Source organism: Elaeis guineensis, chromosome 12 (genome assembly GCF_000442705.2).
Source record: "Elaeis guineensis isolate ETL-2024a chromosome 12, EG11, whole genome shotgun sequence".
Taxonomy (NCBI): domain Eukaryota; kingdom Viridiplantae; phylum Streptophyta; class Magnoliopsida; order Arecales; family Arecaceae; genus Elaeis; species Elaeis guineensis.
The window spans coordinates 4,335,443-4,352,397 of NC_026004.2; the positions used below are offsets into that span (position 1 = coordinate 4,335,443).

The following is a 16,955-nucleotide window of genomic DNA, read 5'->3' on the forward strand; positions in this document are numbered from 1 at the left end:
CCTGAGTCTAACCTAGATCAAACAATAAAAGGGTTGAGTGTCGATTGGATGTCAGGGCCAAGTTCGTGGACCATAAACTGAGTAAGGAGATCAATATTCCAATCCTAGCCTCCAATTAATAGAGAAAAAGATCTTTTCTAAACTTCCAGATCAGATTTAAGTTTCATTCTTTTCAAGACCCAAACCATCTCAAATGTGCATTTACCCAAGTTATTACTCACATATATATTTATACACACACATAGATTTATATGTATATACATATGATATTATCTTACTTATGCACCTTTTCATTTTCAAACCTTTTTATTATGAAAACTCTGTTCTTGAACTTAAAGGAGAGGAAACGATAAAATTAATAACATTATTCATAAAATATTTGGTTATTTATACCTGACTTTAAGTAAAGCTAACTATCAACTACTCATTATTTATAATTTAATTTTTATAGTATATTGAAAATTTTATTTATAAACTCATTATATGAATTGTTTTATCTCAATCAACCCTTCAAAATAAAACATAATCTTGATGGATATCCAAATCCAACCTTTGCTTGATCTAAACTTGGTACATATTTTCCTTATTCAAATCTATTATGCAATAGAAGTTAGATTTGAAAATCCAATAAAAACATATATGGGTTTAGATGTTTAGTGAAACTTGATCCTGATTCAACATGATAATACTTGCAAGCCAATTCAACAATCACAAATATTGATATACATTACTACGGTCTAAATTGTATGCCTCTAATACTATGCATTATCCATATACATTATCCATGAACTATTGGAGAAACTCTCTCTAGCTCCACCTTCAATCAAAGAGATCCAAATTCAAAAAATAATATTTTAAAATAATTCATTCTATTTTTTGATGATTTAAATAACTCCTTATAGTTAATACATAGATTAAAATGGAAAAACATGAAATTCTTTAATAATGTAATTGTTTAACCAAAAAAAATATCATATCAAATTGGTAAAACCTAAAATTAAAATATATGCTTACATATAAGAATGAAAATATCAAATAATTTATCATACAATAATGACCACAAGAGAATCATCATGAAAAAAAAAAAAAAGTTTGCGGTGCGTACATCTGACATCAAGGAACGTCATTTGAAGCCATTACAGTGGCCGATATATTAAACCTTACCTACCACGAGCTCACTTGGATCACATGTATCATATGAAACAGAGCACACCATAGCGAATGTACTGCGACTTGCAAAATTTTCCATGTAATAATGTCTTAATAGTTGTATTCTGGTACATGATTCCCGTATCAAATTATGGGCAAAAATAGGGGCGTTCTGGGAATAAAATTAGAGCAGGAGGGAACGGAACGGAACCACCGGAAGCGACAGGGAAAGTAAAGAAACGTGGGTTCCGTTTTCCGAAGTGAAGAGGGGTAGAACGGGAGATATAATAGAATAATAATTTATAGGTCCTTTCAGGGATTTTTTTTTGTTTAGTTTTTACCCCATTCAAGAACTCATCTTCGCTCTTTTCATTGGTCGCCCATCTCTCCCTCCATCGATCTCCCAGCCGCAGCGAAGGACGGCAGCCATGTCTTCTCCCAGCAAACGCCGTGAAATGGACTTGATGAAACTGTGAATATCTGAAAAATCCCTTATTCTTTGTTCCCAATTTTATGCCATTTTCTTGGCTTTTTTTTCTTATTATTATTTTTTTTTAATCTTCTGGCTTGAAGGATGATGAGTGATTACAAAGTGGAGATGATAAACGATGGGATGCAGGAGTTCTACGTTGTTTTCCATGGACCCAAAGAAAGTATAGCATCTGCCCGAAATCTTCATTGAAAGATGTCTAAATCGTTTGTTTTGACCCATATTTTTGAGACGAGGACTCTTTCTTCTTATTCTTTAAAGATTATTTTTGATATATAGGTGTTTGATTGTGTGATTTATGTACTTGATTCAGTTACATTGGAATCTAGAAGAGGGATGCATCAATCCCCGAACCTTATTCACTAATTTGCAAGATTTTGGTTGTTTTCTTTATTTCTTATTTATTTATCATGGATTATTGAAATTCGTATCTGGTTGGTCACTCCGACTCCAACTGTGTGCTTCAAATTCCTTCTTTATCTGTTTGCTGTAATAAAATTATGAACTTGATATGATTTCAGTTGTTCTTTTTTGTATTCATTTTTCTTGAGTACCCTTGCGTTAATTGTGAAATCCTCCTTAGAGTCGGATAGTTTCGATGTGATCTCATCTCTGGGTCCTCTTGATAGAGTGATGCCGAAATTTGAGTTTGGATGTTTTTATGAATTCTCGGTGCTGGGGTCCATGTCAGTGCTTTTTTTTTTTATTTCAATCAGAGAGAAGTTTCTGGTTTTCATGTATGGACTTTTTGGCAGGTCTTTATCAAGCGGGTGTGTGGAGGATCCGGGTGGAATTACCTGATGCATACCCTTACAAGTCTCCTTCGATTGGATTTGTCAATAGGATCTTTCATCCTAATGTAGATGAAATGTGAGTCTTTGGTTAAGAAATTATGGTGGTATGATCATTCTGGTTCATATTTTTCTGCAATTCCTGTTGTTGGCTTAATTTTGTGGTAGTAAGTATGAGCTAGAAGATTTTCAAATGTTCTAATGTCCTTCTCTATCTTAATTCAGGTCTGGTTCAGTTTGCTTAGATGTCATCAACCAGACATGGAGCCCCATGTTTGGTAAAGAGCTAATCACTCCAATTTTATCATTGTGCATGAATTTCATGGCTGATGTAGAACAGGGATGCTTGTTAGATACTGAGTTTGCGGCTATCTACTTGTTTATTTTGGATATCATAAGTGCTTTTAATATGTTCGCATCTGTCTTTTCAGATCTTATAAATATTTTCGAAGCTTTTCTCCCACAGCTACTTTTGTACCCCAACCCATCTGATCCATTAAACGGAGAAGCTGCTGCACTGATGATGCGCGATCGACCTGCTTACGAACAAAGAGTGAAAGGTGGCATTTCTTAAACTATTATCTGCTTAATATATGTGCTTTGCATTTTAATCTAGCTGAAATGAAGAGGGATACTTAGCCTGTAATATCATTCGTGATTTTAGATTAAACAGCAAATGGTTGCTGCTTCCTCCTTCAAAAGTAGCTATGTTGCAAGTGACTATTGGCATAGCCAAATTCATTGTCAAATACCCTTTTGTCTTATTTGATAAGGTGGAAGTCTTCTGCAGTTATTTCATGAGGAATGTGGATGCATCACAGGAATTTTGAAACCAAATGGCCCATACTATCGTTGTCCAGTTTTGGAAATGCTTCATGATAAACTGTCTTCAAACACTATCTGCCAGTACCACCCACACTTGTCTACCAATCAAACTAGCTTATAGATGAACATGTTTTGTCACTAGCAGTGAAAGCCATGAGCCAGTGGGAAGAAGAAATAGGAGTCCAGAACTAGCTCTTTTTTAGGAGATGAGTTGTTCTTGATAGAAATCTTCAAGAAAGCTAAGCCTTTCCCCCAAATGGACACCAATTTGAGTGCTCAAACAAATGCCCCTGAAGTCTATTAATATGCAGTCTTGGATCACTAAAAATTGTCCTTGCACTTCTTTTTGCTTCCTCTGACCACTGTGGTTGACTCCTAACTTTCTGCCATTTTTTAGGAGTTGATGTTGATTCCAGCAAACTGATGATTAAAGGGACATGGAGACATACTTTGTTTATTGACTATCCCACAAATGGAGCTTCCTATGTAAGCTCATATAGTAATAATCTGCTCTAAAATCGAATACCTTTCCTTGTGAGTGTTAGTGATTAGGTTCCTTCCAAAATAGGCATTAAGTTCCATCCTATTCCAGTAAAATAAAGGTGGAATGTCTTAATTTGCTTATCTTTCCAGTTCTTCCTGCCCCACAGACCAATTCAGTTTTTATGATTTCACCTCTATGTTCATCTTAAAGTCTCTCCCAAATAGCCCATGGGTGGGAAGGTTTCATCTTTTTCTTTTTAAAAAAAACACTTTTTGCAATTACAGCTTCACCTATAAAAATATTAGTCCAGGAATTTGTTTTTTTATGAAAGTAAAGCAAGTAATTTTAACTCATGTCTTCTCTTCAATGTACTCCCACATTTTTTCAGCACAACATGTGGTATTAACTATTAAGTACTGACACCCTTGTTTAGACTTATAAATTTTAAACTTACAAGTATTATTTCAGTGCATTTTATCTTCCAGTGTTGGGCTGTTAGGTCCATGCATTTCCAAGTAACTCTATCTACTTTCTCCCGAAAGACCAAATTAGTGAAGGATTGTTCCATTCATTTTCAGACTCCTTTTCTTTAATTTTATACATCACCATGGCATCTTGACTCTTCAACTCCTATCAGCTTATTAGGTGAATATGTTAATTTCCACACCCTTTACCATTGCTCTTTTGCGAGTAAAGCACATCGCCTTGGCTAGTTATGCTTTCAACTTCTCAAGATATAATTAAGGATCTCTCTCTCTCTCTGACCTTGATTTTTTGTTGTTTCATCTCATTTTTGGTTATTTCCTTGTTCCTATTTCATCCGTAATTCCTTGAGAAACATCGTCTCCATTACATTATACCCGAATAGGCAATCTCATCATACTTCAAACCCTGAAATTTTCTCTTGGACTGATTGGAAATTTGTAATAATAGTGTCAGCAATTTTCATTGTTTGTAAGAACACTGAAATCTTTTTGTCTACTTGTGGATTAGTTTTCTCTTATGGGGAATTTTGTTAAGGTGTACAAGTAAGCACACTGCCCACCTCCAGATTGGCTTTCCACACAAATGGTAGCCTCTGTCCTCCTAACAAGTTATAAATTTCTTTGCTTTACCTTCTAGCAGCCGTCCTTGTTTTGTCACCCCCGTTGCATGCTACATTACCCAAACACCCACATCTCATGACCCCCCATCAAGCTCTTTTTCCTTATATTCCTACTTCCCTCCGTCGACCACCATAAATACTATTCCCATCTTTTCTATGTTACCAACCTTATTGGTACACTCATTCCATCTGAACCAATATGTAATACTAATCCAAATGAGAAACTACCATAAACACCATCAGCACAACATGACACGTGTTGATACAGCACACCCATGCCATCAGCACTTTTATCCTTGATCGCATACTCTTGCATGCAATAGGCCTCATCTCCGTGAATGGTGCTTAAATAATACATACCTGCACCTATGTCATAAGGATTACTATTCTTAATTGTTGTGTTTGAAATTGAATTATGCTCCTAGTACCAGGATCGTATTGATCAGTGACCGATATTATAGCAATATTCATAACCGAGATGATCACGAGTTAGGTGGCAACTTTGTAAATTGCACATACATCTCTATCTGTAAAGTGGAAATAAGGTGCTGTAAAGTGGAAATAAGGTGCACCGACAAAAGAACAATACTACAATTTAGTTTTGTTTTTACACATCGAAGGCCTTTCTAAACTTTAAAATTAATGATATCAGGAATTCCTAGCTCTGTCACTTTCCAGCATCATAAAAGTGCAAATGCATTTGAACAAGTTTGGTTTAATGCTTCTGAGAAACAGTTTCATTCATTCTTTGAAAGCAAACCATGCTAATTGACTGTTGATGAACTGGAAGATTTCTTTTTTCTCTAATGTTGCTCTTACTTTTCTATCAGAATATTGTGAGAGATATGCAAAGCCCGAAGATGCTGGTGCTCCCCCCGAAGAAAATTCAAGTGATGAAGAGCCAACTGAAGATGAATATGATTCCAGTGATGAGGATGCAGTGCCTGGGAATCCAGATCCTTAAGCTGACATATCCCATCTGATACCCTGATTCCTGTTTGTATCAGTTTCCTATGTTACTCTGTAAATAAGTGTACTTTGTGATCATATTGTTTTAAAATGTCTTTGTGATTGAACGGCAATTGGGCACGCATGAATTGGAATTATGGATCAGTTACGTAACACCTGCACATACATCAATGCATGCATGATAAAATGTAGCCATAGATTCTGTATGGGTTTCTAGCCATTTCTCCCTCTCTCTCTCTCTCTTACCCGCAACAAATAAATAAGTAATAAAAGGATGAAGAAGTATTCGTGGATGTGGAGTTTGTGCTAAGTTGGAGTGAATGGTTTGGGCTCATATATTTAACTAAGCTGAGTAAGTCAAAGCTCCAGCATGACGTCAATCTAAATAGAGCAAGCACCAAAAACTTTAATCGACAAGGTCCTTCCAAGATGAAAAATGGGCACAAAGATTTGGAAAAAGCTAGTTTCCCTTTTCTTCTTGCGTTTTGAGATAAAAAGGGCCTAATTCCAACCTTCCATTTTTCAGCATCTGTTAGAAATTTTGAATGGCTTAATCTTAATAAATCATCTTTTCAAAGCCAACTGATTGAGCCTAAGCTGAAATCCCTTGTGAATGCTTTAAATTTTTTCTTACATATCAAATAGATAAATAGTCATTATTAAACTGTTTGTTAACATATCCCTGGAAATTGGATTTCTAACTAGTAAAGTGTTAAAAGGTTGAGATTTATCAAGATAGATAAATGAAAGAAATTGGAATGTAATTTGCGAATATATAAATATTGATTTTATTTTTATAGGTCAAAGGGTCATTCTTCAACAATTTAATATTTTTAGAAATATAAAATCCAAGACTTAATCAAAAAATATCAATTTTCATTAAAATTTTTAATCAAATACTCATTTTTCAATTAATTTTTTAACAAAACAAATTATATTTGAATAAATAAGAATAAAAATCAATTTTTATTAATATTTCAGTACTCATTTTTTGATTAATGTTTTGACAAAGCAAATAGCCGTTTCTTAATTCTTATCGTGTTTTAAAATCCAAACAAAAAATTTAGTAAATTGAAATTTTTTTATTAACATTTTTAATGAAATACTCATTTTTAATTAGTATCTAAAAATTTAACAATTAACGTTTTGACAAAACAAATAGCCGTTTCTTGTCATATTTTAAAATTCAAATGAAAAACTTAGCAAATAGAAATCGTTTTATTAACATTTGTAATGAAATACTCATTTTTAATTAGTATCTAAAAATTTAACAATTAACGTTTTGACAAAACAAATAGCAGTTTCTTGTCATATTTTAAAATTCAAATGAAAAACTTAGCAAATTGAAATCTTTTTATTAACATTTGTAATAAAATACTCATTTTTATTCAAATTTTGAATTAGCATCAATTTAAAATTTTGTCAGAAGTGGGATTTGAACCCACGCCCTCTCACGAGGACCAGAACTTGAGTCTGGCGCCTTAGACCACTCGGCCATCCTGACGGTGGGTGGCGACTTTATTTGCACAATATTATTCTATGAGTTTCAACCATCCAATCAACCTGACCATTTCAACGGACACCATCAAAATCATCTCTTGTTACTTTAAATTTATGATGTGCATTCAAAGCATCTTGGTCAAAACTGATTGTACGTATCACAAGAAATACGGTACCAATAAAATTTCCTTGCAAACACCAAAGGAATTCCCGATGCTAATCTGACCCAAAGAATTTCAATCTAGAGGTTTCCAATATAATCCCAGTGTGAATGGATTTTTTCCCCTAAAATTTTAACATGCCAATTCTAAGTCAAAGGATGCGCTTGGTGTGGCTTGGGAATAAATGAATTTCAAAGTGAGCTATAACATATCTTTAGCCCTTCGTAGACAATCAGTCTGCAAGGCTCCCTATCATCAAAATGAACATTTGACACTAGTTCCCAAAATAATGACAGCACCATGGCAAATAAAAAATTTGTTCCGGGTAAAATCCATTGGAAGCTAGAGTCCAATCAAGGATAGTTTCAATTCATGTTTTGAAATAAGTATAAATTGAAATGCTTTTTATCTTTTTCTTTCAATTGAAAATGAGGCGGGCAACACCAAGGGCAATATACTGTGATCAGAGTTGATCATGAACAAAATATCAGGTCTAAACTATATTAATTTTTAGTGAAGCTTTGAGCCAGGCTTATTTACAATTTGATATTTTCTATATCCAAATCTAACTGATAATCAACTCTAAAGTTTATAATTGTTTGTGATACATCTTCTTTCAAATGGTCACACTAGTGATCAAAGAGGGAAAGGTCTAAGATGGTGGTGTGGCCTTCTCCTGCCTGTACTTGATTTGTGATGCAAGCCTTGAAACTTATCATTTTTATCAAATCCTTGGTTGTTAGTGCCATTATAATCATGAAAATGAGATGCAATCATGCGGCTCTCTAAAAGTTTAATCAAAAGCTATTTTGAATATAATGTTTCATGTTTTTTACTTCTTTAGAGTAGATAAAAGTTACATTCAAGCATCTTTTGAAAGAAAATAAATGAACTAAGAGAAACATCAGTGGATCTATTAGTTATTGTTGCTTCTGGAAGCCCATATTGATATATGTCATATTCCTCCTACATCAACATATTTTTGATTAATCCTTTTTTAAACGAACTTAACATGTTTTGATTAACTCACATATGATAAATTTTGCAAGATATTTTGTGTTGTTATTCTGGGCTGAATGGTTCAATTAACTTACATTTAGGTCTTTCAATGATATAGGTGAAATGAATTTATATCAAGCATCTACCATTCTCATCAATGAGATATTTTCTAAGTTTTCATATCAATTGGCAGTGTGAAAAGAGGTGCAAGAGAGATGGATTTAACTTAGAAGTTCGGACTAGCAAATCATGCACATGCCTCAAATCAAGACCCTAAATCTCAGCTGGATTGAACATAATATTGGACCTAACTTGATTTTAGTTCATTCACAAAATTTAGTTTAAAAAAATTATGGCACATTCTTAAAAGCCCAGACTCACACAGCTGGAGAGCCCACATCTAACCCCAACTCATCACGTGAAATGGTGCATATGACCTAAATTAAAAGTTAAAACCCAAGGGTAATTAAAGCCGTGGCCAGATCTGAGAGCCTGCATTTCATTTGCAGATAAGGAAAGTGGAGGTGGAGCTGGAGATGCCAACAGAAATCGCGCCTGCTCCGCTGCATGCCTGCATGGTGATGGGCGTGATTAGAAAATCGTATCTTAAAGACAGAATCCGAATATCAGACGGTCAATCTAAACATATCTTAAAACCCAAGTCCGAGATAAATTTTTCCGCAAATACTCTAAAACCCTAAACCCAGTTTCTCCACAATTACAATACTCCTCGTCTCTCGCTCGCTTTAGCTGTTCTTCGAGTCGGAGCTACATAGATGAGGCCTCCGAGATTCTCCACCTCTCCTCCAATCTTCCCTCTTCTAGAGTACTAGTTTCGGATTCGAGTGTTCTTCGTCTTCTCCCTTCAATGCGAAAAGATGTCCAAGTCTCCTTTTTCCTTTTTTACGTCGAAGTATAAGGTTCAATATTTTATTCTGGCCTTTCAGGACTGAAGTTTTTCAATCTTGGTTCTTTTGGCCTTCCATGACCAACGTTCTTGATTCTTTTCTTAAATTTGGTTCTTTTGTCCGTGTATGAGCAAAGTTATTGGTTTTTTTTTTTTTTTTTGCGTAAATCTTGTGTTTCTTTGGGTTTTAATTGATTTTGGAATTGTTCTCAGGTGGTGGCCGAGGTGATGGCTTCAGGGGTCGGAGTGATGGAGGCGGAAGTAGAGGCAGGGGGAGAGGAGCCGGAGAAGGCAGGGGCGGAGGAAGGGGCCGTGGAGGTGGTAAGGGTGGAAGGGGCCGCGGTGGCCGAAGTGGAAGCACATTTCGGTTCAGCCCCACAACCACGACGGGGTGAGGTGGCCGTGGTGGTAAGGTGGACGTCGCTCAGCCCCACAACCACGACGGGGTCTTTGTGGCCAAGGGGAAGGAGGCCCCCCTTTGCACAAAGAATATGGTCGTTGGTGAATCGGTATAAAGTGAGAAGCGCATTTCGGTTCAGGTGATTAACTATCCTGTCCTTGGGTTCTGGCTGTTTTTGCTATATATGATGCTTGATTTTGGTTAGGACTTGAGAGCAAGCTCTCTTTATCTTAAATTTTAGTTTGGTTGGATGGTATTAGGTTTGCAATTTTGAAGTAGATGATAGTTAGATTAGCCGTCCATTTTGTTCTTATTATGTTCTTTTTGCTCTCTGTAGAATGGGATGGGACCAAGGTTGAGTACAGGGTTTGGAGTCCATTCCGCTCAAAGTTGGCAGCAGCCATTATTGGTGGTGTCGACCATATATGGATGGTTGTCACTTTTCTTTTCTTCCCTTCAGTTTATTTTATTTTATTTTGTAAAATAGCCTGGAAATTTAAGTCTCCGGGAGCTTCTTTTTTTATTCCATTACTTGCTTTGTGAGCCTTAAAGATGTTTATCTATGCCACCAGTGGCCCTTTTCCTGTTAATAGTTGGGACTTTTTCCTTTTTTGGTTCCAAATAATCTTTTTGTTGGTAGTTTGGAGCAGATTAACGGTATATTTACCATTTTGTTTATGATTTTTTTTTTGGAATGGTCCATTATTTTATTGTGGAAAGTTTTTTTAAAAAATTAAAATAGAGTTTTTTTTTACCTGCTTGGTGGTGAATGGGTATGAGTCCCATTTCACCTGATCTAACAGCTTAGCTGATTTATTTACCTGTTGGTGGTGAAGAGACGACCTACTGTATCTTAATGTTCTTGTTTATTTTTTTTTTATCGGTTGATTCTTTCATTTGTTCATGAGTTGGTATTTTGGGGTTGGTAGGTGCATGAGCCTGGGTTGGTGGGGAATGAATATGTAGATCCTTTTTCACCATGTGTATGGTTGTTTTCCTCTGCATTTTTTCCTTTCCCTTCACTTTGGAACTTAGCGTAGGCTTGTTTTGCAATTCTTTAATGACAGTGTTGTTTACTTCATTTTTTGATGCATGTATTTGATATGCGTTATGCTGTTAGGTGCTAAATTAACCTTTTTGTTTATTGCCAGTATCTTCCGATAGCATAAAAGATCATGATCAAATTTATCTGTCATTGTTGTAGTTATATGGCTTCTGATTTATGCATTCTTATGGTATAGCATTTTTATATTATCACTGATCAATTGTACATGTGATTCTAAAAGACTTTATACTTAAGCCTTCTGATTGACGTTTTTCTTATTGGATAGCATGTTTATATGTTGTTTATACGATTTAGCAACTGCTATCTTATCGAAATAGTCTCCTTGTACGTGGGAATGTTTTGACCTATTACGTTTTGCTTCCATATCAAATTCTATCAATGACTTTCCTTTTCTTGTTCAAAGTTTCTTTGCCTCCTCTGAATTCCCTTTTCTTGTTTGGTTCCCTTGCTTTCCATTTGGATTCCTGATAATCTTTGTGATCTATTTGTTTGATTGTATTTGTACTATTGCTGAGTCACCTCTTATTTCTGTTTTCCTTTTTTGTTTAGGGTCCCGGATCTCGAGTACCATATCTTGGGGTGGCATCAGGGACTACCGTGTCTCATGTTTCTGACATTGTTGGAACTGTAAGTTCTTTTATTGCAACATATTGGATAGGTTCATTTTAATCATGATATAAACATTTTTTGAGCTGCAAGGTAATTTACATGCTTCATCTTGAATTTTTTTGCAGACAGGAGTTGTTTATGAAGTTGAATTTTCACATGGAAGTGGCAGGGACCTTGTGAACAGGGCAAAGAAGTGAACAAATGTTATTCCCATAATTGAAGATACTAGGACTCCTGCTAAGTATCATATGTTGGTTGACATGGTTGATGTCCTTTTTTTAGATGTTGCTTAGCCAGACCAGGTATGCATATTTTCTTTTCCATGATTTTATCATGACCATCTCCATAATCTCGTCTAGGTTTGCATAATTGTGTTCTGTTATCATTTTATTTCCCCAGATGCTGTACATTTTTTTAATTCATGTACATGTAGTCAATTTACCCGGCATTTTTCCCTCTCTCATACTCTCTTTAGTGCATATTGTGATGTATATAGTTAACTTATATGTAAATGACTTTGCTTAAGATATATTGATATGATTTTGGCCCTCAATTCTACTTAATTCTCTGGGCTGTTGTTCTCTTTTTAGTAAAATTAGAAAAAACACATTATCTTATCAACATGTGATGCTGTGCAGTATATGCTTATATTAATATTCTGTGTTTCCCTGACAGTTCTCTGTATAATAATAAAGCTATTTAAATGTGTAAAGAATCATATATATATATATATATATATATATATATATATATATATATATATATATATATATTATTATTATTTTTCATAGCTCTTTCCAATGATTGCTCTTTCCCCTTTCTGGTGACCAAGCATATTATGAACTTGCTCGGATTCCCCTTCAGGACATCACAATGGATGATGCAAATTCGAGTTTCTGATGCATATTTGTCTCTAGTGTATTTTTCTCCCTCCCCCCTTTTCAAGTTCCACTTTTTAATCTTTTTGAGATACGGCTTTTGTATATTTTTATAAATTTGTTATTTGATATGAGCGATATTATCTTAATCCTTCTTACGATTATGAAGTAGAATTTTTCTATCTTTGTTCTTAAATATGTTGCTTTCGTCAATTTTTTCCTTCATTTCTTGTTGGTTCCATGTTTAAATTCTGATGTGATGAAGTCTTCACTTAGTTCACTTGCATATTTGTTGATCACTTAGTTGCCCAAGTTAAAACACTGACATTGCATCTTTATTTCTTGGTATTTTAATGTTTTTGTTATGTTTGAATATATATAAAGTGTACATCTCCAGCACCTTTTTTTGTTTTTGAGTGAAAAACATGACTTATGCTTGTAATGAATATACATTTATGGAACAATGTTTGGGAACACTAGCTTATATTGCTCTGGTTATATATATGATAACTATTGCATTTATACGTTCCAATTAAATGGCCTTTTTCTCTACCAATAATAGGCAAAAATACTTGCATGATTGACATTTGAAATGTGATAATTAACATATATGCATCTGAAATTTGTGAAGGAATATCTGTGTGAATTCTCTCTCTTTTCTTCTTCTTCTTCCTTTTTTGTGGCTAACTCCAGATGACACCAGGAGTCCTATATTGACCATGAGAACAATGCTAGCAATCCTATATGCAGCAAATAATTTCCATATTCATTTAAGTGGAATTTTGTCCTGATAATTTAGCAGTGCCATTCTTGAACTAGTCAAATTATCATTGTTTACACATCTTCTGGTGGCTGAAACAGGGATCAATTGCATTGAATATTTTGGAATGAGTTAGATGAAAACATATATTTATTAGTCTTTTATTTAGTTTTTTAATACCTTTATATGTGCTCAAGCAACCTAGACTGTATTTGGTTGCTTTGGTAATAATACACAATTTATCTGGAACAATTTTTTATGTTTTAAGTTAGATGGCAAGGCATATGCTTATGGCCGATAATACTGAGCATTACATAGTGGAGATATAAGCAGTTATATTCTTGCAAGCATGCATAGCTCACATATGTAACTATTGCTATAATGGGCCAAGCAAATATATCAAATATAGTTCCCATTCTCTTGACTAAACAGGATATACACATGCACAGTATCAAAAAAAAGAAAAAGAAATAATTGAATAATAGCAATATTATCAGAGTGTGGTTGGTTGTGTTCCTGTTCTACAACAAATGCTATGTATCAGGCATGTAGAAGGAACAGAATTAAGATAGTAGATCAAGCATGATTTTTTGCATGTAAGCAGGTAAGAGGTATAGATTACATCCAGCAGCTATGATCATCATTTTGAGACCCACATTGTTCAATTAAGGTCTGACCAGATCTAAGTGGAGATTTACTCGAGTGTAGCTAAGTCTAGCCATATGTGTGTGTGTGCGCGCGCGTGTGTGTATCAAAGAAGTGTTTACTGAATTAGTGGAAGTTCTGCTTTTGTTGCCGAGTATGACCACTTACCATGGCTTGTGTTTAAGTAGATTTTGACATGTGCATTTGGCATGGATCACAATTCTTTTTGTGGATTTATGTATGAGTTGGAGATTGAGAAAGCCTTTTTTTCTGATGGTGAGCTGACTCATGCTTGCATGCGAAACATAGAAGCCAAGATGTGTTCCCTTTAGAGTCCATTTCCACGCCAACTCGAGAGTTCTCATTAGGGGGAGAGGTTGAATCTTTCTCTTAAGAAGGGGAGAGAGACCGGGCCTCTCTTATTGCCAGGGTCCACTGAAGCCCTCTCCAAAGAAAAATAAAAAAGAAGTTATCATTCTTGGATCTGGCCATGGATGGACAATTCTAGTTCTTATCATATATAGTGGTATATAGGAGCAGAAAGATCACATACCTTCATAATGGTAATAGATGTGTGCCTGACATGTTTTGTAACAAATAACCGAACGGAGCAAACCATAATGACAAGTTCTGATTATAAGTGGGAGCCATGATAGTCCAATTGTTATTTCCATTTTTCTTCCTTTTTTTTTTTTTTTCCTATTTGGCAAGGAGATGGAGTGTGATGAGTTTTGTGGATTGGCTAAAGATTTTTTAATAAGTGCTGTAGTACCAAATAAAATAGCAAACTTCATGAAACAAAGTTGGTATTTGCTAAGCATTAGATTAGCTGTTAATTTTGGTATTAATATTCCGAAGATCACACGATACAGGATGGAGAGTTAAGAGGGTCTAGTACATGACCAAAAAGAGGGAAGTATCCTTCTTTTGCTATCACACACTTGAAAAAAATAGGCTAATCGAGCATTAAATATTCCATCTTTTGCCCATGAGTTTGATTTCTCTGGTGCATTTTTTTTCTACTTAGATTACAAGATCTTTGAAATTTCTGTTCTTTCTGCAGGCGAGGATTTTATTGCTGAAGGCTTCTTATTTCTTGAAGAATGGTGGTAATTTTGTGATCTCAATTGAGGGATCCTCTTTCCTTTTGGTAACTTAAGGATGATACCTGAACTTTTTTTTTTGGGGGGAATTTAAAAAGGGTATTTTCGAGCTGTTAGAGGAAGTGTTTTTGGAAGTTACAGACTAGACAGGTTAACAGGAAAAAAAAAAAGAACCCTCTTAATCATGCGAAGTTGCAAGTTTGTTTGTCTATCTATCTATTTATTTATTTTGAATCAAGAAGGCCAATGTTTTACCCAATATCATTTGGTCAAGATCATCTGAATTTTTTCCCGTTTCCAGGCAAATTGTATAGATTCCACGGTGCCTGCAGAGGCTGTATTTACCCAAGAAGTGAAGAAACTGCAAGCGGAGCACTTCAGGCCTTACGAATCTGGATATTGGGTATTTTGTATTTGTTCAAAAATAATATAATATGTTCAAATAAAACTACGAAAACTAGCAATTCCAAGGATGAAAATTATACGTGTGGTAATGGAGATATTCTTTGAAAGTTTCCTAATATTTGCAACAACAAGAGGTTCATAAAGTGTTGTCTTCACACTCAAAAGACTTTGTGGCGTTTGGAGTTTTCCGCAGCCCTGGATGCAAGCACGCTGTTTTTCTCGTGTCGTGCATTGCGAATTCCACTGGACCAGCTGTTCCACAGTTCCGCTGGGTTCAACCCCTCCCCCTTCACTCCCACATGTACCCTTTGGCTATTGTGTAGCTTCTTTTGGACGTCAAAGCCAATATACAGAAGCCTTCGCAACTCAGAATGGAATATAGGTGCAACATCTCAAAACAGAATTCTAGTGCAAGTCGGCACGATGCAACTTCATTCCAAAACAGAATCATGGGGCAGCAACGAGCACTAACTACGTAAGTACCAGTTTTCAACCCAAACTTGAATTGTTATTCAAACCCATGCTAGCACTTAACCCCCACATTGTGGGGGTTTAATTGATAATAATGATAATTTTTATTTCTATTAATGTTAGTAAATTCAAAAATCAATAATGTTATAAGATAGATTTGTAGAATATATTCTATAAGTACCATAAATAAAATATCAATTATTTGATATAAAGAGAAAAGCTTTGCTTTCTCATATCTTTAGAACACCACCATACCAAATCAATCAATCGTTTAAACAATCATTATATGATTGAAAGCAATTAGAAAATGAAGGCATCATAAATTCATGAATCCATCCAAAATAATCAACAGAAAGTAATAACAAAACATAATTTGAATAACAAATTATTGCACGATTAACATCAATTTTTCCCTATGAAAGCCTCAATATTATATCCAAATCTTATTTGATTATTTAGTTCTAATAGAAACTGATATGCCTTCTATTATAGGCCTTACTTGAAAGTATAATGGCTCAAAAAAAAGATATTTACATATATACAAATTATTATTATAAATAAAATAGATTACATATTTTGATTTAATTTGATGCAAACAGACTTGTATGGATAGCATAATTGAAGCTTATACTTAGCTTCTTTGAAACTTTCATTAGCTTAATACCAAGTACCATTATCAATCAAGCCGGCAATATGCCAATCTGTTCTAGGCATAGCAAATTTCAGTTTCAAGTTTCAGATATCAAACTGCGGTTTAGCTCGCTAATAAATCATCTGTGTAATAATATTAGAAAGTCTAAAGCATATAATATGAACTATGTTGCGGAATATCTGTAAAACTAATTGAAAATAATTTTTATGAATAAATATGAAATCTACCTTTTGAACCCAACTACATAGCAAATGCTTCTGAATTAAAATGCCTTAAGAAATCAATTTAAGAAGCATGATAGCTATCTTTAAAGTTTCCAATTATGTGACAGTAAAAATAATATCAAAAATTGAAATAATAGTAATTCAAACTAAAAATTCAACAGAAAAAGAGAAAGATTTTTTATTTCTAAATTTAATACTATAGAGAGTGAAAATGAGGGCTATAAAGGATAGTGCATTTGACTTCTAAAATTAAAAAAAAAAATAGATTGAAGAATGCAATGCTGGTATAGCCTAGACATCTTCTAGGGCAAAGTGCAAAAGTTGCCATGCAATAACTTAATGTGATATATGAACAAACTATA

General features: G+C 34.5%; 1 protein-coding gene, 2 non-coding genes and 1 pseudogene across 3 annotated transcripts; 3 read left to right on the forward strand and 1 right to left on the reverse strand.

The window, feature by feature from the left end:
* The first annotated feature begins 1,402 nt into the window (after positions 1 to 1,402).
* Positions 1,403 to 5,966, forward strand: LOC105055606 (ubiquitin-conjugating enzyme E2 5). Its single transcript, XM_010937484.4, has 6 exons — positions 1,403 to 1,621; positions 1,723 to 1,802; positions 2,395 to 2,509; positions 2,656 to 2,708; positions 2,862 to 2,990; positions 5,675 to 5,966. The coding sequence occupies exons 1-6, from the start codon at positions 1,578 to 1,580 to the stop codon at positions 5,806 to 5,808; spliced, it is 555 nt and encodes a 184-aa protein (XP_010935786.1). The 5' UTR covers positions 1,403 to 1,577; the 3' UTR covers positions 5,809 to 5,966.
* A 1,267-nt stretch (positions 5,967 to 7,233) lies between these two features.
* On the reverse strand, positions 7,234 to 7,317 carry TRNAL-CAA (transfer RNA leucine (anticodon CAA)). The gene has a single exon. It is a non-coding gene; the product is annotated as a tRNA-Leu (tRNA).
* Positions 7,318 to 9,457: 2,140 nt separating this feature from the next.
* LOC105055607 (rRNA 2'-O-methyltransferase fibrillarin 2-like) lies at positions 9,458 to 15,334 on the forward strand (annotated as a pseudogene).
* LOC114914713 (small nucleolar RNA snoR60) lies at positions 12,285 to 12,359 on the forward strand. The gene has a single exon (XR_003802326.1). It is a non-coding gene; the product is annotated as a small nucleolar RNA snoR60 (small nucleolar RNA).
* Positions 15,335 to 16,955: the final 1,621 nt, after the last annotated feature.

Bases quoted from the DNA above. Each gene is read 5' to 3' on its own strand.
- LOC105055606 (XM_010937484.4), top strand. From the start codon at position 1,578: ATGTCTTCTCCCAGCAAACGCCGTGAAATGGACTTGATGAAACT. The intron at 1,622-1,722 runs GTGAATATCTGA...TCTGGCTTGAAG, and splicing joins GAAATGGACTTGATGAAACT to GATGATGAGTGATTACAAAG. The intron at 2,709-2,861 runs GTAAAGAGCTAA...CTGTCTTTTCAG, and splicing joins GACATGGAGCCCCATGTTTG to ATCTTATAAATATTTTCGAA.